Source organism: Tenrec ecaudatus, chromosome 8 (assembly GCF_050624435.1).
Source record: "Tenrec ecaudatus isolate mTenEca1 chromosome 8, mTenEca1.hap1, whole genome shotgun sequence".
Classification (NCBI taxonomy): domain Eukaryota; kingdom Metazoa; phylum Chordata; class Mammalia; order Afrosoricida; family Tenrecidae; genus Tenrec; species Tenrec ecaudatus.
Genome location: NC_134537.1, coordinates 42,692,489 through 42,716,999, shown reverse-complemented (window position 1 = coordinate 42,716,999; position 24,511 = coordinate 42,692,489). Strand labels below are relative to the sequence as shown.

Genomic DNA, 24,511 nt, shown 5'->3' with positions numbered 1-24,511 from the left:
CAACAAATAAGTTTTCATAGGGGGAAACGGAGGCTTTGTCTCTCTCTAATAGCAAACAGATATGTTCATTGGGGTCTAGATGCTGATGGGGACAGTACATTGATTAAGGGTGAGAAACTTTGACCCCGAACTGACTTTGTTCAAGGTCATTACCTTTTCTAGATTTGGGACCCTTGTTAAATCCAAGCATTCTTACTTGATAATCTTTGAGTTCTTCTGCCTCCTACATGTATTGGCTTCCGTCACAGTGCTGTGATAGAGCAGGTCTCCAGCCCTCTTTTTGTCTTACATTGTTTCCTGTCTCATTGCAAGACCTGGGCCTTTCTGCACATTTCCGTGCCTTGAATAAAGGGAGGTGTGGGGGGCCTAGAGATGGGCCTAGTGAAGTCAGCTAGCGTGTGGGGACAGCCCTCTCTGACAGGAGAAGCATGTCTGGACTGAGTGCGCCTGGGACATGGTGCAGACCACTGAGCGAGCATCCTTCCCAAAGCCGTGCCCTTCATCAAACGGGATGGCACTCCCAGGCCACGATGGCCGAGGGTAGAGGGGAAGCCGCTCTCCCCTGCTTTCATCGCCCATCAAGTTATCAGAATCCACTTGAAGACACCTAAGTGAAGATGGGTTTATGTTTTAGGTATCAGTGGCCTTGGTCCTGGGTTGCCTGCCCTGAGTCTCAAACTGCGGTGCCCAGTGTAACTTGTCCTTCCGCAAATTGTCTTTGCCAAGCTTTTGTGAGGTCATGGATCAGGTTGCTTAACAGCACCTCTCAGCATTTGAGAACGGAAACACTTCCCAACTGTCTTTTCTCACTGCCACCAGGCCGATTCTGACTCATAGTGAAGCTACAGGACAGAGTTGAGCTGTGCCTGTGGGTCTCTGACACTGTCACCCTGCAGGAGAGGAAAGCACCATTTTCCTCCAGAGGCGCATCTGCTGGTTCTGAACTGCTTCCTTTGGGTTAGCCTCCTGTGGAGCCACTATGCCACCACGGCTGCCAACTGTCTTTTAGGTTACCCCAAATGTGTTGTCCCTCTGAAAGAAATTTGTATTTTGTGATAGAAGGCCTGGAACTGGCATGGCCTTGCGACATTTTTGCTGGGGTATTTTTTCTCCCCAGTGGTGGGGAAAATGACTTCACTGATGGTCCACAAACCACCCCCCAGAGGCAATGCCCTTCCTTCCCTTGGCCTGGGGACGCCTACTGCAGGGCAAGCACAGAGGATTAGACAAGGCCAGGTCTCTTCTCCCTTCGTTTTCTGTTCTACCCAATCCGCAGGATGACTGGGAGGTTATAACAGCGACACCCAAAAATATCACTTTCCCCTCCCTCTCTCTCTGCCTACGTCCAGGCTGATTGACTGACTGCCTCTTTTCCTCCCTGGCTCGGTAGGTGTGTAGTGTCTTGGAAAGCTTGGAGCAAGAGTACCGGAGGGATGAGGACTGGTGCGGCGGACGGGATAAGCTGGGCCCGGCAGCAGAGATCGACCACGTCATTCCTCTCATCAGCAAGCATTTGGAACAAAAGGAGGCCTTTCTGAAGGTCAAAGCCCATGGCCACCCACAGTCTTGATCTCTCGTGTCTTGGGGGTTCATCCACCTTCTCTCTCTTGCCCCCTGACTCCTGTCGCCTTGTCTCCCATCGATATGTTCTCTATGGGACCACCTACCTATTTGTGTGCTGTTTGTGTTCAGTGTTTCATTGAATGTTTCATTACCATCAGAGGAAATAATGCTCTTTAGAGGAATTCAGAAAATGCGCAGCCTTAAGAATAACTGGCCATAGTGTCAGTTTTGGGGGGCTCAGACACCCCCATGCATACAAGGAGCGTTTCACTGGCCATTGCAGCTAACGTGAGTTGTAAGGGATGTGTGACAACGGCTCTTCTTCCTCCGTGTCTGTCAGGGCCTCCCAGCAGGAGGATGTCTGCCAGTGCTCTGGAGGTGAGAGTAGATTTCATGGTCAAATAGGACTGGAAAATGTTGACCATTTTCATCTGGATTTGGAATCATATGCTTAGATGATTTGTTTTTCAAATTTCCTCTCTGGAGTCTAAATTAAACGGCTGTTGAAGTGAGTTTGCATTCTCTGGGCTCAGCAGAGTGACCATCAGCAAGGCATCATCGGGGCAGAGGGACACCTGCCTGACAGGGAATGTTGAGAAAGCCTAATTCACATATAGGTCACCAAGAGTGACTGCTTTCTTATTGGTATCCAAGGTGGAAAAGGGGAGCCATAAGAAGTGCTTCATTTGATAACTCGAAGGCTCAAAAGGGGGAGCCATCCAAATTGACCAGAAGTGACCTCCAGAGCTCCTCTCCCCCAACTGGAAAACCCTACTGACATCTAGTTATCCCTGACTCATAGAGACCCTATATAGAATATCCAAGACTGTCAATCTCCAAGACTGTCAGCCTCATCTTTCTCCTATGGAGTGGATGATGGGTTTGAACCATGGACCTTGAGGTTAGCGATCCAGTTTCTAACCCACAGTACCAGCAGGGCTCCTTTCTTCTCACCCAGAGCTGCAGAATGCTCACCACCGCAAGCAAGCACCCTGTGAGCATCCTCCAAAGGTGGGAAGAGGGCAAACCATCTGGTGTCTCCAAATCGCTACAGACAGAAATTGAACGTGTGGTCTCACACCCTTGTCTGTTCTAGGCCTGCACTCTGGCGCGGCGGAACGCCGAGGTCTTTCTCAAGTACATCCACAGGAATAACGTCAGCATGCCCAGTGTCGCCAGCCATACCCGGGGGCCTGAGCAGCAAGTCAAAGGTCAGTGGGAGACCTACCAGGTCACTGGTCACTACCACAGCATAGCACCGAAGCCCCACCCTTCCCACATTCCCCAAATTGCAAATTCCCTGCTTCTTCTTTGTAGGGAAGGGCAAGTGATGCGGGGTGGAGGAGGCAGCGGTGGGTCACGGTCGCTCTGTTGCTGTACATCAGAAGTTATAACGGACGTGAGCAGCCTACACTGTGCCCAGAGCTTCCACGTGTCTCCTGGCCTCTCGGGCCGTAATGGCGTACAATAGAATTGTCTACGATAGTGGAACTGTTCTGTGTGGACACTGGGCAATACCTATAGGCATAGGTAGCTACTGAGGAGCTAGATTTTCATTTGTATTTTAATGGTAATTAAGTACCATCTATACTTGAGTATAAGCCAACCCGAATATCAGCTGCGGCATCTAATTTTACCACAAAAACGGCATTAAAAATGTGCTGAAAAACTTGGCTCTACACAAGTATATACGGCACGTTTAAACGTTAGAAAGAAAGTCCTGGCGGACCTGCTTTTCCAAACTCAGCCAATGCATCACAAGCCAAGCCTCCGTCCGCGCTCGGGTGGTGCCAAACTGGGCGGGGTCTAGTTCTGTTCTGCCAGGTGTCTGAATTGGAGCCCAACACAATGGCAGTTGACAGTAATCTCCATGCCAGCAATCGGATGTGGCTAATGACCGCCGTGTGGAACAGCCCAGGGCAAGGGTGTCTGGGGGCCTGGGAACAAGACATGGGCTGGTAAATCATCCGATCCATTTCTAATCCTGGCTCTGCCACTTACTGCTTCCCTCCTGAGAGAGTCTCCATGCCCAGTGCTGGCTCTGCTGTCTGCACTCGTCTGGCGGAGAGGCTTTGAAGGCCTCCGTTACCAGAGGACTGGGCTGGAGGCTGGGGGTGTTTGGTTGTGTTTGTTCAGAGCCTTCCCGTGACCAGCACTGACCCCTCTTCCCTGCAGCCATCTTGAGTGAGCTCTTGCAGAGGGAGAATCGAGTCCTGCACTTCTGGACCCTGAAGAAGCGGCGGTTAGACCAGTGTCAGCAGTACGTGGTGTTTGAACGCAGTGCCAAGCAGGTACGTCCAGAGCTTTCCTTGGCTTTGCCTTGATTCTGGGAGCATACAGAGGCCCCAGTGACCAAGGCATGGGCAGTCCAGAGGAGAGTCCCCACAGCTGGCAGAGCAGAGATGAGCTGTGTGGGTGGAGAGAAGAGCGAGGGCAGAGGCTGTCATCCTGCACCCGGCTTTTTCCAAACCCTCTGTTCAGAGTGGGAGCCAGCGGTTGTGAGAAGATGCTGAAGGCCATTGTCCTGAACTTATGGGTGGGATGGTGGCTGGCCTTGAAAGTCCCTAGTCTGATGGAGGAGACACTATCTGCTGCCGGATGTTCCAAATCTAACGGCTCCTTTATAGGTTGTTTCATAGTCACGCCCCAGTCACATTATAGGTTGTTTCAGAGTCACGTCCCAATCACATTGTGTCAACCGTCCCTAGGTCCATCATGCTGTCCCAAGCCACAAGCCTTTGTGGTAGCCTGGTTTGCCTCCCTGCTGTCCTCTGACCTTGGGGACTGAGTGTCTCATGTTCTTCCCCCACAGGCTCTGGACTGGATCCAAGAAACAGGTGAATATTACCTCTCAACACATACCTCCAGCGGAGAGACCACAGAGGAGACCCAGGAGCTGCTGAAAGAATATGGGGAATTCAGGGTGCCTGCCAAGGTAGGAGGTGGTCAGAGCCCCTTCCCCAACCCAGCCAGCCCCCACCCTCCCCCCACATTCTGTCCAACTTTGCATCAGAGGTAGGACAGCAGCCATGCAGGGAGCTAAGGCGAGGGCAAAGAACAGTAAGCATTCACCCTTGAGGCCTTAATTATCCAAAGAATGCAGCTGCTGGATAGAACAACTGTCCAGAAGTCCACTCCTCGATACTGCATGTCCCAATACTCGCCTTCCTGCTCATGGCTCTGAAATCTGCTGCAGTCTGGACCACCCACTAAGTCAAAGGGGTGTGTCCATGCCCAGGTGCACATGTGTGCTGAGCTTGGGCACCTACCAATGCATTCCTGAAATTGGAGCAGCAGAGGGCGCCACCCACTAGAAGGGCCCGTGACCGTGGGGGGTTCACAAAGCAGATGATGCTGTTCTCCGAAGCTGACTGCTTCCGCTGTTCTCGGGCCTGCTAGTGAGCTAGGTAAGCAACGTGTACATGTGTGGGCACCCATGTGCACACGCGCACACACGCTCGCACTCTGGTTGACCCTGAGTGGGAGAATGCACTAGCGGGTGGAAAATCAGATTTGCCTCCAGTTGAACAGTCAGACTTTGATCATCTGGATGGTCCTTGACTTTGAACGGCAATCCGAGCTGCCCAGTTCCTTCTGTGCCTCACCTGGGCTCCCTGCCACCGGGTGGCCTTTCTCGACATCACCTCCGCCCGTGGCAGATACTACCGCCACCGTGCCAGCGGCTTTTGTGGGGGCCAGGGGAGAACATGCGAGCGCTCACCCTACCTAGAGACCCCTCTGCCGCTCGAGGGACTGACGGTGCCAAAATTAAGCCTTAGCTTCTGCTTGAGCTGGTACATCCAACGTGGTTTTCGCCTTTAGGAATCCCGTGCTAGGACCTCTAGATAGAGAAGGCCCATCGCCTGCGTCCTTGTGAACTTTTGGACCTTTTTCACCTGTTGTCAATAGCTGTGAGTTCAGTACCAGCTGCAACCAGCAGTGCCGAGAAGGTGGCAAGTGCACAGGCTCCTTTCAGGACCCAGTGAAGGGGGCTTTTCACTGACCCGCGGTTGGTTTTCCCATCCTCTTGCCTAGTGTCTAGAACAAACAGGCGGAAAAATGTCAGAGCCATCAGCGTCTGACCCTCAGAGAATGGGCCGCAGCAGACCCTTCTGACTTCGTAGGACCTCAATATGCCCTGACCCAAAGTTGCAATGTGGGAAATGGTTCGCTGTAATTCAACCTACCTTTAGAGCCTTCTCCTCTCATTTGCATCGTCACCGCCCTGGGATGTAGCAGCCTCCTAATTCAGTTCCATGCCTCTGGCCTGCCCTTCCTTCCCGTCCGTGCTGTTCTTCCTCACGGTTCATCAGGAGACTGCCCGGATCATAAGGCCACTCAGCCCCTGGAGGCAGGCTGACACTCAGCTTCTCCACCTGCACCCCTGCCTCCCCAGCATTACCGTCACTTGTTCTTGGTGTCAAGTTTACGCTCCAGCAGAACAGTGTACTCTCTTACTCTCTGAGAGATTGATCACAAATCATGGGCTCTGAGTCTCTGTGCCTTTGTAGACCATTCCTCTGACTGGAATCCTTTATGCTTCCTGCCGGTTCATGCCTCTTTCTTCCTTGGTACCTCCTGCTCCTCTGTCATACTGCCTAAAAGCAAGGAAGTTGCCTGTCCCATCCCTGCCCCATGGCCCTTGGGGTCGGCATGACATGTTAGGTGGCTGGCAGGGCCGCTCCTGTGCTCCAGTCACCCGGGTGCTGTGCCGTCTCCTGTACCAGCCAGTCAGTCCCGAAGGACAGGAAGCGTTCTCCATGCTTCCTCTCTGCCCCAGACTCTAGCTTCTGTGCTGTGAGCATACGGGGAATAAAGGGAGCTGGGGACGTTTCAACACCTACTCCCAAATCTGTATTTAAAATGCTGCTTCTACTTTAGCTCCGTAAGTCCTCGCTCTCAATTTAATTACCGTATTAACTGGTGTATAAGCCGAGTTTTTAATGCAGTTTTTGTGGTAAAATTCAGTGCTTCGGCTGTTATTCGGATCAGTTTATACTCGAGTATGTGTGGTATTTCTGTTAGCAGATTATCACTCTCCCATCGCTCAGATTCCAAATCTCTGGACTATTTGTCATTTAAAAAAATCTATAGGCTAACAGAACTAGCTGAAGCGCTTTTAGGGCCTAACAGCAGCCCCCTGCCCCCCCACCCCCGCCCCACGTCTCAGGTGCAAATCTCATTTAACCAGCCCCTCTGGTCTTAAACTTTATAGCCAATAAGATGGATTTGAATTGGAAACAAAATTGACCTTGCATCAGGAGAGAATAAATGGCATGGCTCGAGACTGAATACTAAACCCCGAGTTACGAAACAGATGAAACAGAAGAAATGCTGAATTTGCAAAGCTACTGTCTCCAGAAATCCACTTATGTGTAGGACTCAAAGTAAGATAGAGATCATTTGCGTGAGGCTGAGAGGGAACACGACGTCTTCTGGTGCCTCGCTGCAAACACGCGTGTGGGAGAGCGCAAATGATGTCTTGCGATTGTGAGTTTCAGAATTCTCAAGAGGGTACTCGATGAAAGGAAATCTTCATCATTTTGGCTTCTGGAGAAACTTCTGAAAGCAACCTGTCTTTATCTTTATTATATTTTTCATGTTTTTTTTTAATACATCAGGGGGGTTAGTACACAAGACTGTTCTGCAGCTGTCACCACTGGCTGCTTCCAGGACCCTTTGTCACCCCTGAAGCAACCCCAGCTCGCCCTTTACTCCAGCCCTGACTGTCGCTAATCTGCTTTTTCTCTCTGACTTTGCCCGTTCGGGCCATTTCCTGTAAGCGGAGTCCTACAAGAAGAGGCCCGTCGTCCCTGGCTTCGTCCACGTTTCAGCATGTTTCCCAGGTTCATAGCAGGCTTCCGAACCTGTGACTGAAGAGTCTCCCATCAATAGACTGGGTTTCTGTTTTCCTCTCATCGGTTGATGAATATTTGTTTCTAATCCGGGGCCATCATGAATAATATTGTGGGCATTCGTATCCAGTAAGGCTTGGTGTGGACAAATGTTTCCAATTCTCTTTGGCAGCTGCCTCTGGCCCCTCTGTTTCACTTTTGGAGGGGCCATCTAGTTCTCTTCCACAGTGGGGCCGCCGCTTTCCAGTGCTAGCAGCACCCATCGAGGGCTCCAGTTCCAACACGTCTTCCCGCCAACACTTAAAGTGTCTGTTTCTTTGATTACGGCCATCCCACCACCACCTCCAGGCGCCACCAGTCGGCTCCCACCCATGGTGCCCCTGCAGGGCAGAATAGAGATGGTTTCTCACTGCGATTTTGATGGGTTCCTCCCTAGTGACGAGTGATCATGAGAAAACACGGTGAGCGCCCAGCGGCCCTTGCTAGTTCATGGGCCAGATGGGTCATCCATGTGTCCCCAGTCTAAATCCTCAGCGCTTACTGGTCAAGCTCCAAGAACCAAACCCCTAAACACAAGACTGACTCATTCACCCGCTCCTCTATCCAACATCTATGGCAGGCCTGCTGTTTTCTCGAACTTGAGGTGTACAAATGAACAAGGGCTGACGCTCTCAGGAGCTCGCAGCTCACTGAAGAGCACCTGGGAATAACTTGCTAGGCTGCGTACGCAAAGCAAGACTCTGTCTGTCTGTCTGTCTGTCTGTGGAGCACTCGGAGGTTTGCATCTGTGTGTCTGGGGAGGAGAAGAAAGGAGGGAGGGCCACTGGATTTAAGAGTCGGGGGTGCGTGGGAGCCCCTCACCGCGTGAAGTCCAGCAAGTGAGGTGGGGTTGCTCTCTCAGAGGGAGGTGCAGCCACGCGGAGAAGAGTTGTCTGTGTCAGGGGTCAGCAAACTTCTGAGACACAAGAGCCAATCCTGCCCCTCACACAATTTAAAAATGACTGGGCAGGCATCAACCCATTTGTACAAACCAATGAAATCAGCATGATCTCAATACTGGCCTTTAAAATATCTCAGTTTTACTTCAGAGCTACATGTAGGTACTGAAAGGGCCACCCAGGGCTGGAGAGCCGCCATTGGCCACCCCTGGGCTAGACGGTCTGCTCTCTGTGGGCTTCCCCAGGCGCCGCACCACCCAGGATGCTCGTGGTTGTGAAGCAGCTTCCCGGCTGACTGCATCCCAGGTTTGAAACTGTGGGATAGATGTCCTCTGGTATAATGGCTGCCCCACAGGCTGCTGCTGCCACCATCTGGCTGTCAGATGCCATCTCATGCTAAAGACCTCAACAACAACAACAAGATAACTCACTGCCACTGAGTCTGTGTCCTGGTGACCCCATGAAGCAGGATGGAACTGCCCCTGTGACAAGTTTCCCAGCCTTTCACATAAAAAATTTAAATTATAACTACAAAAATGATGCTGTCTTATGTAAATACGAGGCCTTTAAAAAGATATTTATAAATAAAGCATCGTCAATGGAAAACAAAACACCGAATCCTTAGGCTATCTGTGCAAGTCGCTTAACCAGTTGCCAATACTGTTACTCTTGCCTTCTTCCTTCATGAGGCCAGTTCCTGACTGAGAAGCTGTTCCTCCTGCCCTCCCACCAGGCTCCTTCCCTTGAAATCAGAGCTCCCCAACTCTGCTCTCCTGGCCCGGACACCGCTCTGGTCCTCAGGTGCAGGAGGCTCAGTCGCCTCGGCTGTGGGGCCCGCAGAGCCCTCTGCTCGCTCTCCAGCAGGAAGCCAAGCCCTGTCTCCGGCAGAAACTCCCCCGCGAGGAGCTGCAGAAGAGCCTGGGCAGGGAGGGAAGGGAGTGAGAGCAAGAGACTTCTCCTCGGTCTTGTCTCCTGTTCTTCCTGTGACTTTCCCCCTCCATCTCCCTCCGCTGTCTAGACTGAATGCCTGGCGAAAACCTGGAATGTGCTCTCCCCAGCTCAAAAGAAGTCTTCTCAGAATAGTATCGAAATGTTCGTTCCTTAAACTCTCTTAGACATCCCCGATCGAGTCACAGCTTCCAGATCCAGGGGCAAACAGCGGCTTCCGTGTTGCAGCGCCCTATCCATGCCCGTGTCATACCCGACGGCAGTTCCGCCTCCTCTCCCCAGCCTCTCCTGCCCGTGCCAGCCATGCTAGCCCGCCTGCATCCTCTGTCTGAACATTCCTGCCGGGTGCACTGTATACCTGCTTCTCATGCTAGTGTGCATGCAATTACGTCACGCCTCCTGTGATGTAATCAGTCGGTGTGAATCCTGGTCCCTTCTGGAGATTATGTATGGGGGGTGGGGTGGGGAATACTACTTCTTTTTCTTCTTTTGTTTGCTTATCCCCCAGGCACATCCCCATAGGCCTTGCACACAGTGCTGTGGGCAGAGTCAGATTTGAGCAGATTCTTGCTAGTAATGAAATTAATCCAATAGCTGCCAGAGCTACCCCTTACTTAGCCATCATTAACCCTTTCCGTGTATTCTCTGATGGAAACCACAGACAAGGTCATGGTGGCAAAAAAATGACAGCTCATTACTCTTAAATCTCCTCATTAGGTTTCTTTAGACCCTGCTGTCGTTCACTTACATGCTGGTCAGCAAGCACACTTTGCCCTCTGCCCCTGCTGCCCTTGGGAACCTGGACCTAAGCCTCCATTGGGTCGTGTGGGATTGACGGAGACTGTCACCACCTACCTTCTACCTATCTCAAAGGGATGTCTTGTCATTCAAATGATCTTCGAATGCTGCGACATGAACATGCTCTGGGATCTGAGAAAGTACCACATTAATTCAAGGGGTTCTCATTTGCATCACATCAATAACAACCAAACAGTAATAGTCATAGTGGCAGAGGTCATTGACCACGTGTCCCGGTTAATGGGCATGATCACCTCCCTTCATGCACACCCCATCCCTGTGACACAGACACTAGTAGTCACAGATGATGGAACCAAAGCACAGAGTCGAAGTATGTTGCTCAATTTCTCCCAGCCAGTGGGTGACAGGGCCAGGACCCAGACCCAGGCCGTGTGGCGACGAGATTGCTCTCTGGCGCCTGTGAAAGGGGGCTGGGAGGAAGGGGCATGAGAGTCATTGTAACCCAGTGACCCGAGACTGTCTTTTGGGGCAGCAAACCAAGGAGAAGGTGAAGCTTCTGATCCAGCTGGCGGATAGCTTTGTGGAAAAAGGCCATATTCATGCCACGGAGATCAGGAAATGGGTGACCACGGTGGACAAGCACTACAGGGACTTCTCCTTGCGGATGGGCAAGTACCGGTACTCCCTGGAGAAGGCCCTCGGAGTCAACACAGAGGTAGGTGGGAAGGCCTGCCCAGCCTTCCCGTCACATCCTCGGCCCTGCCGGCGGTTACCAGGCAATCCCAGGAGCTGTTTCCCTCTCAGACATTTGCCTCGCCTGGCTTTTCTAGTGGAGGCACCGGGCCATGCTGAGCCAATCACCTCCCGTCCCTTGTAATTAGTGCTCTGCTCTCCAAAAAATAAAATTAACCACCATCGAGTCAACTCCAACTCATAGCGACCCCATAGAATGAGGTAGGGCCACCCCTATGGGGTTCAGCGGCTGTAGCTCTTTACAGGTGTCGAAAGCCTCTTTCTCCCATGCTATGCATGTTACAAAACAGGCCGCTAGGAGGGGGACCTCTGACGGCAGAGTTCTGCCGTGTGCAGTGTGGGCTGTCGCCCTTGAAGACTAAATCCTTTGTCTGGGGATCATCCGTACATCTTCCAGCCAATGGGGTTAATCAGCCAATGATTAGAACCCCTTGTATATAATAATAGTGCCCTTTCTAGAAGAGGGGGTGTAATTTGTGCAAATGCTTTTTGACAGCTCCGTTGAAAAGGGGGTATTATTTGCTAAAACATAAGGGAAGATTGACTTTTAATCTCTTCTTTATAATAGGGGCCAGTGATCTATGAAGCAAAAGCTAAATACAGTCTGGGAATTTAATCCTAGGATTTCTCATTCTTAAGTCTTTAAAGAGGCTCATGCTCTGCAGCAGAGTAGCCTGGAGAGTAACGCGATCCCCCCACGGCGAGCTGAGGCCGTTCAGGACCCCCTCAGCTTGGCTCTGCATGGCGTCTCTGCCCAGAAGCTGCTGCCATCTAAGAAGACAAGTGATGAGAGAACTAAGCAAGGCGAAGCCATGGGAAGCGTTAATCATGGTCCCGCCATTTAGCTTTCTATGCTCAAGGGGAGTTGCTTGTGTTCATCGGGATGTTTTTGCCTTGTCGATTGTCCCTGGACAAAGGAACGTTTTCTGTGTGCATTTCTCCTGTTTCACCTCGAGTTCAGCGGTGACGGATCCGTAGACTGATTTGTGAGGCTGTGTGTTTGGATTTAATCAGAACCAAAGGCCTTGGGGAAGTAGACGTGGCATTATCAAGTGTGCTCCTTGTTTGTTTGTTTGTTTTTTCCTGCTGTGGGTATTAGCTCCACGCATTTGACCCTGACCCTGGCCCTATGGGTCTGGCCTGGTTGAAAGAAAGAGGGATGTGGGGAGCAGAGTGAGAGTGCCTATCAATACTCGAGTCCTCTCCCATCTTCCCCGCCCTCCCAGCCATCATATATCTGCTCTGGGTTCCCCCACTACCACCGCCCCTGACTCGACCAAGTTGCTCTCCCAGAACGTCCCCAGGGTGACCTGTCTGATCTCTTCGTGTGTAGGACAACAAGGACCTGGAGCTGGACATCATCCCAGCAAGCCTTTCCGATCGTGAGGTCAAACTGCGGGATGCCAACCATGAAACCAACGAGGAGAAGCGCAAGTCCGCCCGGAAGAAAGAGTAGGTGTTAGGAGGCAGGCTCCTTGTGACTCTGCTTAGGTTTTGCTGTCATCTGTCCCTCGGGCAGCCTAAGAACCGCCTGCCGGCTTAGGTTTGGGATGGACAGGCATGAATTCCTGTCGGGTGGACAGAGCCACTGTGAAGACATCTACATGTCTCGAATTCTCTCTCAACGTGCCACTCATTTCATAACGAAAATCTTCCTCTTTAATGATCAAAGTTCATGTCACACTCTCAGAATAACACAGATGAAACCAAATATCTCCGCCTCCCCCAAATTGAGTTCCCTTCAGCTTCCTAATCCCGTCAATAATTGCCACCAGCCTTGTCGTGTCCCCACCTGGAGTTATGCAGTGCGCTCAAACTGTCCCTTTGACGTCTCGTGGCCCACCTGTCACCAGTTGGTGTCCATTGTTAACTTCAGAGTTCCTCTCGTCTCAGCCCGCATCCCCAGATGTCTGGAGTCTTTCAAGACCTTCCCTGACTCCCTGGTTCCCACTCCGTGCCCAGTTTCCCAGTCCAGTGAGACCGAGTTTTCTTTCCGAAGTGACATCTCAGTATTGCTAATCCTGTGTCTACCACCACCACCACCACCACCACCTACATGGTTGTTGGGGGGTAATCTCACAGAGTAGTTAGTGGGTTTGAACCACTGGCCTTTCAGTTAGCAGCCCAATGCTAACCCCACAGCAGCAACAAGGCTCTGCCACGGATCCCAGGTACTTAATATTATTATGCAGATGAGAAGTAGACTTGGAACGGCTAAGCAACTTGTCCTAAACCACATGGCAATGGGAAGTAATGGAGCCGTCATTCAAACCTAGGTCTTGCCTGCCTTGTCACCATTATGAATAGTGTGAATCATTTGTGTCACTCCGTTCCAGATGTTAAATGGCTTCACACTTGCTCCAGGACATAGATCAAACCCCCAAGTCCTTATCATTTGGCTTTGCCTAACCCAATCTTAGATCACAATAATTTTCCATCCCAATGACGCACTTTGATGAACAAGGCTCCTGGCAGGTCTGAAGAAGACATTATGGGACATTCTCCGTTTGGTGGTTGGAACCAGACCTGCCTTTTCTGTTTGCTCCCTTCCTCTCTCCCTGCCCACCTCTCCCGTTTCCTTTCTGGATCATCGCTTACTTTCTGTACTCTGCGCCCCGTCACGGGTTTTCTTTCTGTCTAGTTTCATTCTCTCTCTTTCTGAATTCCAGAGATTCTGTAAAATCCAACTCGTATCAAATACACTGTCATTGGCCCTCCTTTCTGAACATCTTTCCTATGTGGTTTCACATTTTATATATTCAATTGACTCCTGAGCATCTCTAACTGGATTAGAAACTTCTTGAGGGCAGGCGGTGATTTGTGTCTTGTCTGAGCCACGGGAATAAAAGAGTGCTGAAGACACCCACATTGATCAAGAAACACTGTAGCAACATCCTTAAATATGGAGACGAGGCCTGGAGGAGGGCAAGCATTTCTCTAAAACCATGCCGCACATCAGGAATATATCTGGGACCAGACTGCCAGTGTTCTTGGAAGTTGGGGGGTTTACCTCCAGACCAGAAGAAAGGAAGGCAGGCTCTGGGAGGTGCTCCAAAGCCAAACGGCCCCTCCCGGACTTGAGTAGGTGCTCATATTTCAAAGCTCTCTCTGTGGTGCCCGTAAAGTAGAGACCCGGGACATTCCAGAAAGTTGCACATGAAAGAGGAGGAGGAGTGGAGCTGGGGGAAGGGAGGCATGACAGCATCGCTCACAAAAACCCCCATTTCCTTCTAGGTTCATCATGGCTGAGCTGCTGCAGACAGAGAAGGCGTACGTCAGGGACTTACACGAGTGCATGGAGGTAAGGCGCGTGGTGACCAGGTCATAGCGGTCGCAGGAAGATGGCACCCTTGCCCTGGCTCAAAGACTCAAGAATTGAGTCCAGTTGTCTTTGTCTTCTCCCAGAGAGTAAGGAATGAAAGGCAGCCTGAGAAAAGTCTTTCTCCCAAAGTCAACCATTGCTTTCTCCTAAAGTGACTTAAGCATGGGAACTTCAAGTGCTTTTGAAAAAGAAAGTTTGGTTTTTTAATCAGATGATGCTATACCCAGCCAAAAAAATAAGACATATTTATGTGAGTGTATGTGTGTGTACATATGTACACACACATATGTATATGTGTGTATATACATATATGTATACACATAGACATATATATGTTGTTGTTTTTGTTATGTACCATTGAGTGGGTTAAAACCTGTAGTAACCCAGTGCACAACTGATCGAAACACTGCCCGGCCCTGCGCCAACCTCACCATTGTTCCTGTGCCTGAGCCCACTGTGGGAGCCGCGATGTCAGTCCATCTCATCAAGGGCCTTCCTCTTTTCCACTGTCCCTCCACTGTTCCAAGCACGATGTCCTTCTCCAGGGTCTGTCCTCTCCTGACAACGTATTCCAAGTACGTAAAGTGAAGTCTGGCCATCCTTGCCTCTTAGGAGCACTCTGGCCGTACTTCTTCCAACACAGATTGGCTTGACCTTTCAGCAGCCCATGGTACTATCAATATCCTTTCCCAGCACCCAGTTCAGTTGCAGCCGCCCTTCTTCAGTCTTCCTTATTCAGTGCCCACCTTTCATATGCAATGGGCAATGGAAAATACCATGACTTGGGTCAGGCGCACTTCGGTCCTCAAAGTAACGTGTTTGCTTTGCAGTACTCTAAAAACGTCTAGTGCAGCTGATTTACTTAATAAAGCATGCCTTTTGTTGTCTTGACTGCTGCTTCCATAAGCATTGATTGTGGATCCAAATTAAGACAAATCCTTGACAACTCCAACCTTTCCTCCTCTTGGCCCACTTGTGAGGCTTGTGGTCTTCCTTACACTGCGCTGTAACCCTCACTGAAGGCTGCCATCCACGATCGTCATCAAGTCCTCCTCACTGGCAGCAAGCAAGGTGGCGTCATCTGCATACCAGATTGTTAATAAACCTTCCTCCCATCCAAATGCCACATCCACGTTCCTATAAGCCAGCTTCTCTGAGAACTTGCCGAGGATACAGATTGAGTAAGTGTAGTAAGTGGCTACAACCCTGCTGCACACCCTTCCTGATTGTAAGCCATGCACTATTCCCTTGTTCTGTTCACACAACTGCCTCTTGATCCATATACAAGTTCCTCTTCTCGTGGGCACGATGAAGTGTTCTGGAATTCCCATTCTTTTCAAGGTTATCTATAGTTTATTGTGATCCATCCAGTCCAATGCCTTTGCCTAGTCAATGAAACACAAGTAAATGGATTTCTCGTATTCTCTACATTGAGCCAAGATCTGTCTCTGACATCAGCAATGATCGCCCTTGGTCCACGCCCTCTTGTGGATCCAGCACGAACTACTTCCGTCAGTACACTGCTGCAAGTATTTTTGGATGATCTTCAGCAAGTGTGTGTGAGTGAGTGTGTGTGTGTGTGTGTGTGTGTGTGTGTGTGTGTGTGTACATATCACCTCTGTTCAAAATAAAAAATTTTATACAGTCTTTGGCTCTGAATTGCGCCTGAAAATCTGCTCTCCACTTCCCTGCCCTCCCCCGCCCCACACACACACATTTAATAAATAGCAAAATTGCATGGAGTTTGCATTCTTTATAAGGTTTAGTGTGTAATTTTCCCAACAACGCTTGGACAAAAGGGCCATCAGCAAATTTTAGGAGGTTTTTGGAGAAATTAAGTTAAAAAAATGGAATTTTAACATAAAGCTTTAGAAGACCTTGTATTCAGCTTTTTCTTGCCATTCTGCTTATTTAAAATCTCCGTGTTTCAACTCGTGCCGCCCCAGTTTGAGGGGCTGTTGTTTTGCATGGGCTTCGCGGGGCAGCACTTGCCAGTGATGAACTATTTCTGTCTTTCAGACCTACCTTTGGGAAATGACCAGTGGCGTGGAGGAAATTCCCCCTGGGATCCTCAATAAAGAGCATATCATCTTTGGCAACATCCAGGAGATCTACGACTTTCATAACAAGTAGGTTGAGGGTGGGTCTCAGCAGAGCACATGTTGGGGTTATATATATAGCAGACAACAGGGGTTCTCAAAAAATGGCTCAAAGCTGATTGGGAAATCTGACCTGGGATGTTTCCACGCCAGTTCCTATCAGACTTCTTTCTCCCTCATTCACCTTTCTCTGCAATTCAAAATCCACACGGGAGCTGCAAGGTATTCAGGTTCCTCCCTCACTCACCTCAGGGACCCAATGGGCAAGATCTTCATCTTCCTAATCAGAACACTCACCAGGCTTTGAAGAAATAATTGTATCTTCTCATTAGATCTGGAGGGAAATGCTGACGTCAAAATTCATCCCTGGCTAACCATTCTACCTTGTGGGCATTTAGTTTTAAATTTCATGAAGTTTTTCTTTCACTTTAAGAATTTTTACATCATACTTACCTGGCAGAGGAGATACCATGATCACGAAGGTGGTTTTCCCAGGGCGAGGCTCACCCATTGCACTCCGGGTGTGCTGACCCCTGCGATTTCCCCAAATGTGGGAAACTCAACTGCATAATTTGTGGTAGTGGGGGACTGCGTTCGCGCTATCCCCTGTTTAAAAAAAGAGAGAAAGAAATTTTGCATCAACGTCTTCCCTCTAACTTCTCCTCACAATAAATAACCATCAGAGCCCCTAATAGAACCCATTTCCTAATAGCTTATAGAAGAGATTATATCAATGGACCTTCTATGTTTTCTTGAAATGAATGGAATCATTGAATCATAAAATCTTACCATCCCCCCATGCAGAAATTAACTGAGAAGTCTTTTGCCCAGCACATGAGACAACACGTGCTATTGTTAACGGGGTGAGCAAGCACATTGGTGTAGTTAGTGACATAACCAACTAGTAGAAATGTTGTAGTTTCCAAAATAGAGATAGAGTGGGATCTCAGGGCGCAGGAATAATATGATGATGTGGGATCAAAGCCTAGCATTCTTTCAGGCCTGTGTTGCTCAGATAGGGTCAAGAGGTAGATGCTCGGTGTTAAAGAACACAACGTAGAGGAAGGACTGGAGGCAGGCTAGTCGAGGCTTTTATTGAAGTGAGCGGGCATGCTTAAGAGGAAACAGCCAGTTGCAGAAATCCCTGAGGAAGCCAGGCAGCAGGTGGAGCAGCCAACCTGAATCAACACTCAAGAGCAGCACTGACTGAGAGACTGCAATGACAGGACCGTTCCCCACACTGCCAGTGCGGTCGCCATCAGTAATGCATCCGGGGCTATGCCACGTTCTCCCTCACTGCCATCAAGTGATGCGGACTCACAGTGACCCTATCGGACAGGCCATCACTGCCCCCGGGAGTCTCCAAGACTGTCACCGTTTTCAGGAGTAGAAAGTCCCAGCTTTCTCTTGCGGAGTGGCGGGTGGCTTCAGACGGCCCACCTTGCAGGTAGGTCACAGCCCAGCTCTTCACCCCCGTGCATCCAGGGCCCTCTGAAATGCGCCTGGTGCATCTGCATTTCCAGTGTTAGCAAAGTGTCTTTCAGAGAGCCACAGTGGACAGAACTGGCCATCATGAGCAGCCTACGTGTGGTCCTTTGCCGAGGATGACCAAGAGGCCAGCTAGCGCTGTGTCTTAGAATCCTGGGGAAGGCTAAATTAAGAATTCTGAGTCACATTCTCCTGGAAACTCCTGATAATTAACCCCATGTCATGTCATCAGATTGCACCAGTTTAAGAACAGCACATAAAATATGTAGCTCCCTTGACATGTTAGCCTTGTCAGATGATTAGCATGGTACGTTCTTAAGTGGGAGGGGCTGACAACTACCTGCTTTTCTGGGACACCCAGGAAAAGTCCCCAATCCTTTAAAAACTTTTTATTCTTGTTCCACAAATGTTGCTGACCTTCTCGATATGTCTTCTTCAGAGATGTTCAAACATCAAAACGGTCTCTCCCCATGCCTGTTGTTAATAAGATCCCAAAAAAGCTACTCTTGACTACTGTCCCCAGTGCTATCTTCATCCGGGTCATTAGCATCCCATCTCACCGGGATATCCGAGAGGGCACCCAAGTGGTAAACAGTAAGCTCCTGTTGCTTTATGATTTATGGTCTCTGGGATTTAGTCAACCAGCCTCACACTCCCACCATTCTTACCAAATCTGTGGAACTCTAGAGCGCACAGCAGAGACTTTCCAGAAAGGCTCTCTCCACCCTGCCACAAATCTGCTTTACTTCTGGGTCAGTTGGTCTCCAAGCCCCCAGTAATTCACAAGGAGCCCTGGTGGCACCATGGGTACCTACTGGGCTGCTGTCCACCAGGTCAGCAGTTTGAAACCTCTAGGGAGCCCTGCGAGTATAGTGGTGTTACACGTTGGCCTGCCATCAGCATGGTCGGTAGTTCGAAACCACCAGCAGCCCCTCAGGGCAAAGACTGGACTTTCTACTCCTGTAAACAGTAACAGTCTCAGAAACCCACAGGGGGTCATTGTGAGGCAGCAGTGACTCATTGGCAGTGAGTTTGGTTTGGTTTGGAGCTAGTCTGAGGGAGAAATGCAAGGCTTTCTACTTGAATGGAGTACAGCCTCAGGTCTTCCCTGTCCTGTGGGATCGCTAGGAGTCAGAATTGACTTGCTCAGTGAGCTTGTTTTTTTGGTTTAAGTCATTCAGAAACAGCAGGTACGAATCAAGAACTTCAGCATGTCACTTGATACCAACCCCCTAAAATAATGCCAGAGAGAAAATTAAACAAAGCCCAAAGGACAAAAGGTCATAGCCATCAAGAGCTGCTCAGGATTGGTACCAGCAACCCTATCACACTGTAGGGCCTCGTGCATAATAGCTGTAATTGATGACTCTGTGTTGAACAGCGGGGACCTCTGCAAGGCATTGAAAAGCCATTCACCAACATGTAATCCTGTTCTAAAGTACAACAACGTAAGGGATGATCGCCCCAAATTAAGCTGTATATTAATTCCCCAAAGTCCGAAGGAGGCCAAGGCTTTGCTTTATTTGTATGCTCTCTATTTGTGCTTTATAAGTTTTGATGGATGAAGAAACACAATACTTCTAAAACCTCTAGTAAATAAGACTCAGAAAGGCAGTTGACCAACTTTGAAAATACAAGACTGTCTTTCACTGCAGATAGTAGTAAAACTTTTGGTAAATATTTGTGGATAGATGGATGGCGAAGCCAAAATATAGTATTACACTTTGTGGGCTGAAGGTTAATGCCATCTAAGTCATAATTTAACCTCTTGTTTGTGCGAGTCTCGAGACAGGGCAAAACAATGAGATCTGATTTTTCTTTTTTGCCGCCCCCTCCCCATCACCATCAGTGGATAATTGAATTTCTAGGTGAAGGGGCTTCTTGGCAGTCTGAACAGGAACACCTGTCTGCTCTTCAGGAATGCTTCTCTGCCATGGTTGCTCTAGAGCAGGGGTCCTCAAACTATGGCCCGCGGGCCACGTGCGGCCCGCCAAGGACATTTATCCGTCCCGCCGGGTGTTTTTGCCCTGTTTGTTTTTTACTTCAAAATAAGATATATGCAGTGTGCATAGGAATTTGTTCAAACTATAGTCCGACCCTCCAACGGGTCTGCGGGACAGTGAACTGCCCCCCTGTTTTAAAAGTTTGAGGACCCCTGCTTTATAGCCTACTAAATGTACAAAGTTGGTTTTTTATCTGTACTAGGTGTTTACAAAGTTATAGTTTGGTTATCTGATAAAGAACCACATTCCTGTCCATTCTGGAGCCTTGCTCCGGCCATCTGCTCTTGCTGCTTCTGAGAAGGGGACCAGGGACGAGAGGAAGGAGGAGGTAAGAAAGGAACGTGGATTGAAGGAGCGAGCTTGAGTGTGGCACTGCCTGGATAACCAAATTAGTCTCCCGGGAAATGGGCCATGAGGACCTAGGGCCTTAGACCAAGGGCTGACGGGTGAATGTCCTCAATATCTCAGCCAGTTTGTATCGACCCTTGTCAATGGGGTCATTCTAAAAGACGGCAGCCAAGATTTGTTCAGTGTGTGTAGGCCCGTGTTTGTTGTCTGCCTCAAGGGCCTTTGTAGTCCTAGGTAAATATTGCATACGGCCATTTCCTAATGGGCTGGTTAACACAGAAATTCACGGAAATCACTGTCTACAGTTTCCTCGAATTATTAGATGTTTAGCTTTGGTGAGGACAGCTCTTTGTTTAAAATTCTCCCCAGCTTCCGTTAGATCTCAGCTGCCCTCTTCATAGCTACACGTCACCCCTGACTTTGGATGGGGTTCTGTGGTGACAACACTGTCACAAGTTGTTTCTGTAAAATAATCCCCTAGTTTTCATTAGTATTGCCCTTTATTGTCTTTATAAACCTGAGCTGGCAATCGATGGCCAAAAGATCAGCCACTGAAAACCCTACAGAGCTCCACTCTACTCTAGCCCATAGGGTCACCATGAGTTGGAATGAACAAGAATGAATAGATAGATAGACACATACATACTCATAATAAAAATTCATCTCCTAATATGAAATGCATAACTAAATTAAGGGTTGTTTTAGTATATCACTATGAATGTTACATTCTGATAGTTTGTTCTATTCAATTTCTTTTTTTGCCTTCTCCTCCTCCACACTCTCCCCCTTTTTAAAAACTGCTGGTTGCCACAGCCTACATTGATGTGGGGACCCACTGAAACACAGTGGTTGATCAGTCTCTGCAGGTCAAGAACCTGGTTCCACTCAGTGGTGACAAGCATGAAGTGCAGGCTGAAAGGCCACCCTGCCAGGGGCTCTTCCTTCCTCGTGCCTCGCTTGCCCCTTCCCACACACACACCCCTTGCTATGGGACACATATTATGTACATAGTGCATCATCACCATGACCTGATTCCATACACTTTCCTGCACCAAATGCCTTTGATATTGGTCTCATCCGGTGTACAGAAATTGTAGAATGACTAAATGTGAAAACCACAAAGAAACCTTCCAAGATAATCCCTTGCTTTATAAAATAATTTAAAGTAATCTCATAATAAACCATGAAGAAACTTCCAAGATAATCCCTTGCTTTATAAAAACAAAGATTTTTGACCTGCCCAAACTACTCCGTGGGCCAGCCAGACTAAAAGCAAGTCCTTACTATTGGAAGACGAAGGCATGAGAGAAGGGACACGTACTGTGATCTTTCTTTGGACCCCAAAAGCCACACTGTATAAAATGACCGCTGGCCTAACACAACCCACCAGCAGGGCCCTATAAAATGTGCTGCTGCTTTTTCCAGTAACCTGACATCCCTGGCACTGACTGCAGGTATCAGGGAAGGCCTGAAACAAAATAAATGTTAAAAACCGAATGTGCATGTGTCAAAATGATGTTCACTACGGTTCCCACGCTTGTTGCTTCAGGAGCCCTGGGCGGTGTAGCCGGTGGGCTGGAACGTGTAAGGTCAGAAAGATGGGCTTTCTACTCCTGTAAAGAGTTACACTCTCAGAAACTCACGGGGCAGCTCAGGGTCGCCCTGAGTGGCAACTGATTCAATGACAGGGAGTTTGGTGGCGGTTGCCACCTGCCGGCCTCGTGGCAAAGCAGCACCTAACGGACATGCCACCATGACATGCTAGGTGAATGTATTGTGTTTTGTTTTACCATAACAACTGGTATATAGGCGTCAATGGAGAAACTATGTTCATTATATAATCATGTAAATTTGAGAAAATTAGGAAATATTGGTAAAACATATTCAACCAGTACCAGCGCAGCCAGGGAGCTGAGAGTGGGGGCAAGCTGTGTGGGCTCCAGCCCTGGCCCACTTTTCTCACCATCTCTGACCATGGCTGGAGACTCTGGGGTGACGGGAAGGGCCGGAGCCAGGTGATTCTCATCACAGCCGTGCCACTTGCCTGTGCCAAAGCGGCTCCGTGCATAACCTAGTACCTCTCCCGCGTGCACGGCCGGAATCTTCACAGACTCCACAGCTGCTCCAGTCGGTTAACCAGCAGCCTCAGCCACGAATGAGCAGGCTGCGTACCTGTCCAGCATTAATGGATTCTTTGGGAACGATCTCAGATTTACTTGTAGCCCAACAATGTCCCAGATGATGGAAGCAACATCAGACTTCTGCAAGTAAGTGAGCCTGGGACCTTTCTCCCTACCCGGCCTCCAGTATCCACTCCACTGCCTCTGTTTCCCCCCTCGCCATAGCGCCCCTGCCACAGACATCAGATGTTCCACTTAAATTCAGGGTGTGAGAGGCAGGACAAGATGATGAGCTGCTTGGTCAAGGACACAGTCCCTTGGAGGCAGTAAAGCTAGAGAGCAAACCTGTCTGCAGACGCCATAGGAAACGACTGAGGCTGCCTTCAGACTGGTGCTCAGGCTGTGCTGTTTGATGGCAAAGCTCAGAAAGCGACCTTATAAACAACGCTGAAGGGTTCGTTTCCCAGGACTCGAGACAAAGCAGAGCAGAGCACGTCCCGCAGAAAGTCACTGCCTAATACAGTCCAACGGACCGATGACTGGGCGTAGATCTTGACGTTTCTCTAAGAACGCCACTCGTTGCTGAAAGACTTCCAGACCCCCACGCCCCTCAAAGCTTCAAGGACCGTCTCTGCTCATCCTTCCACGGTCGGTGAGGCATTGACTGAGACGGAGGAGGAGGGGCGGCGAAAGCTGCTGTGGGACAGCAGAGGGGCTGTGTCGTGGTTTGTAGAGAACGTTGGGAGCTACTCTGCCTTCATACAACCTCAGCATGCTCATTTGAAGCAGACAGAATGGTATCAATCAAACTCACACAGTCTCTCATCTTCCTAAGCTGGAAATTAAAAAAAAATCAGATTGAATATCGCCACGTACCTTCAACAGTTACAGTGCGGTGGTGGCGAACCTTGGAATGCTCGTGAGGCCTTGGTACTCACGGCACAAGCTAAATGATTGTCTTGCTTTTTTTTTTAATGTTTAATTCGCACCTTTTCTCTTTTGATTAACCACCAAGAGACCACGTAGGATATACCAGCTGTGAGCACACTACAATCTAGTGCCAATCTGTGGGCTGGCGGCACTAGAATAACCTGGGGACTTTTCGTAAAAATCCACACGCTGAGTTCCGCGCCCCAGAGGGGGTTGCCCAACCAAAGACGGGGCCCAGCCACTAGTTCGGTGTCTCCAAGGGTGATCTTTGGAGGAAGGTCTGCTATGTTCCCACTCTCCCGCTCCCCCCAAAGTGTTCCATGCACAGAAAGTTCTGGGAAGCACTGCCTGCTTGCGTGTGTCTCAGAGATTTTTAACGTATATCATCACAGCATACGAGTTTGGAAGTCCGAGAGTAAAGAATCAGCCAGTCCAGCAGTCCCCAAGTGTGCATGATTATGACCTTGGGATCCCCCTCAGACCCGCTCAGATGTGCTTTCAGGGAAGGCACCTAATGGAGGTTTCGGCACGGAGTTGGTGGAGAGCAGGCCCCGCGCGCTCAGTCTCCCAGAGTAGGAAAGAACATGAGGTCCTCCTGTTGAGCAGAGAGTGGGGGAGCTCCTAAAGCCTGGAAAACACTGATCCCAGAGAACCGTGCCTCTGCCGCGTCGGCTGGGTGCCAGCAATCCCCCAAGGTCATTGTTGAAAGATGAGCAGAGCGAGGCCATGGAAGACGCTTTGGTGACTGAGGGTGAAGTCTGGTTCTCTAACTTGCACTTGTTGTGTGTGGACAGAGAGCAGTGGTTGACATCCGTGGAAGAGCATTTGCTGTGGAAACACGGCCCGAGGTGTTCCAGTCATTTTAGAGAGCGTTTGTTTCTTTAGGCTTTTCCAACGGAATATCTTCCCACAGCTCTTTGGTGGCTCTAGCCACAAGAGGTCAAGGTGTGGCTGTAATGCTTCATGTTAGATGTCCAGCGCTGTGTCTGACATCTGACTCCTGATCCAGCAGTTGCAGCGTGCTTAAATGAACCTTCAGTGGCAAGGTCAATTGAACTTGGCCATGAGACAGGAAAGAGACTTTCTCCCTAGTCATTGTGTCTATCCTTGCAATGCAGAAAACAAAAATCCAACTTGAGGTCCCGTGTGGGATGTCATCATGCAGGCTGTGGGAGTATTTCTTGGGCCACCCCTGCAGGAGAGCCCACCCGCCAACCACAGAGCTAGAGTAGGAATAAAAATGCTCACCGGGATAAAGCAATGCTGGGGTGGGAAGCAGAGGTTTCCTCCAGGTTTCCCCCGTGCGTTTCTTCTAAGCACTGGGACCTCCAGAGTGTTCTCTCTCTCTCTCTCTCTCTCTCTCTCTCTCTCTCTCTCTCTCTCTC

General features: G+C 49.6%; 1 protein-coding gene and 1 non-coding gene across 5 annotated transcripts in view; both read left to right on the top strand.

The window, feature by feature from the left end:
- KALRN (kalirin RhoGEF kinase) overlaps positions 1 to 24,511 on the top strand; it is a 727,411-nt gene that overhangs the window by 458,835 nt on the left and 244,065 nt on the right. For all 4 annotated transcript variants that reach the window (XM_075556312.1, XM_075556314.1, XM_075556313.1 and 1 more), the window contains exons 18-25: positions 1,391 to 1,540; positions 2,660 to 2,774; positions 3,739 to 3,854; positions 4,376 to 4,498; positions 10,596 to 10,778; positions 12,150 to 12,268; positions 14,051 to 14,117; positions 16,158 to 16,267. In XM_075556312.1, the coding sequence (XP_075412427.1) occupies positions 1,391 to 1,540; positions 2,660 to 2,774; positions 3,739 to 3,854; positions 4,376 to 4,498; positions 10,596 to 10,778; positions 12,150 to 12,268; positions 14,051 to 14,117; positions 16,158 to 16,267 (983 nt within the window). The remainder of the gene's footprint in view (positions 1 to 1,390; positions 1,541 to 2,659; positions 2,775 to 3,738; positions 3,855 to 4,375; positions 4,499 to 10,595; positions 10,779 to 12,149; positions 12,269 to 14,050; positions 14,118 to 16,157; positions 16,268 to 24,511) is intronic.
- LOC142455727 (U1 spliceosomal RNA) lies at positions 16,683 to 16,846 on the top strand. The gene has a single exon (XR_012785872.1). It is a non-coding gene; the product is annotated as a U1 spliceosomal RNA (small nuclear RNA).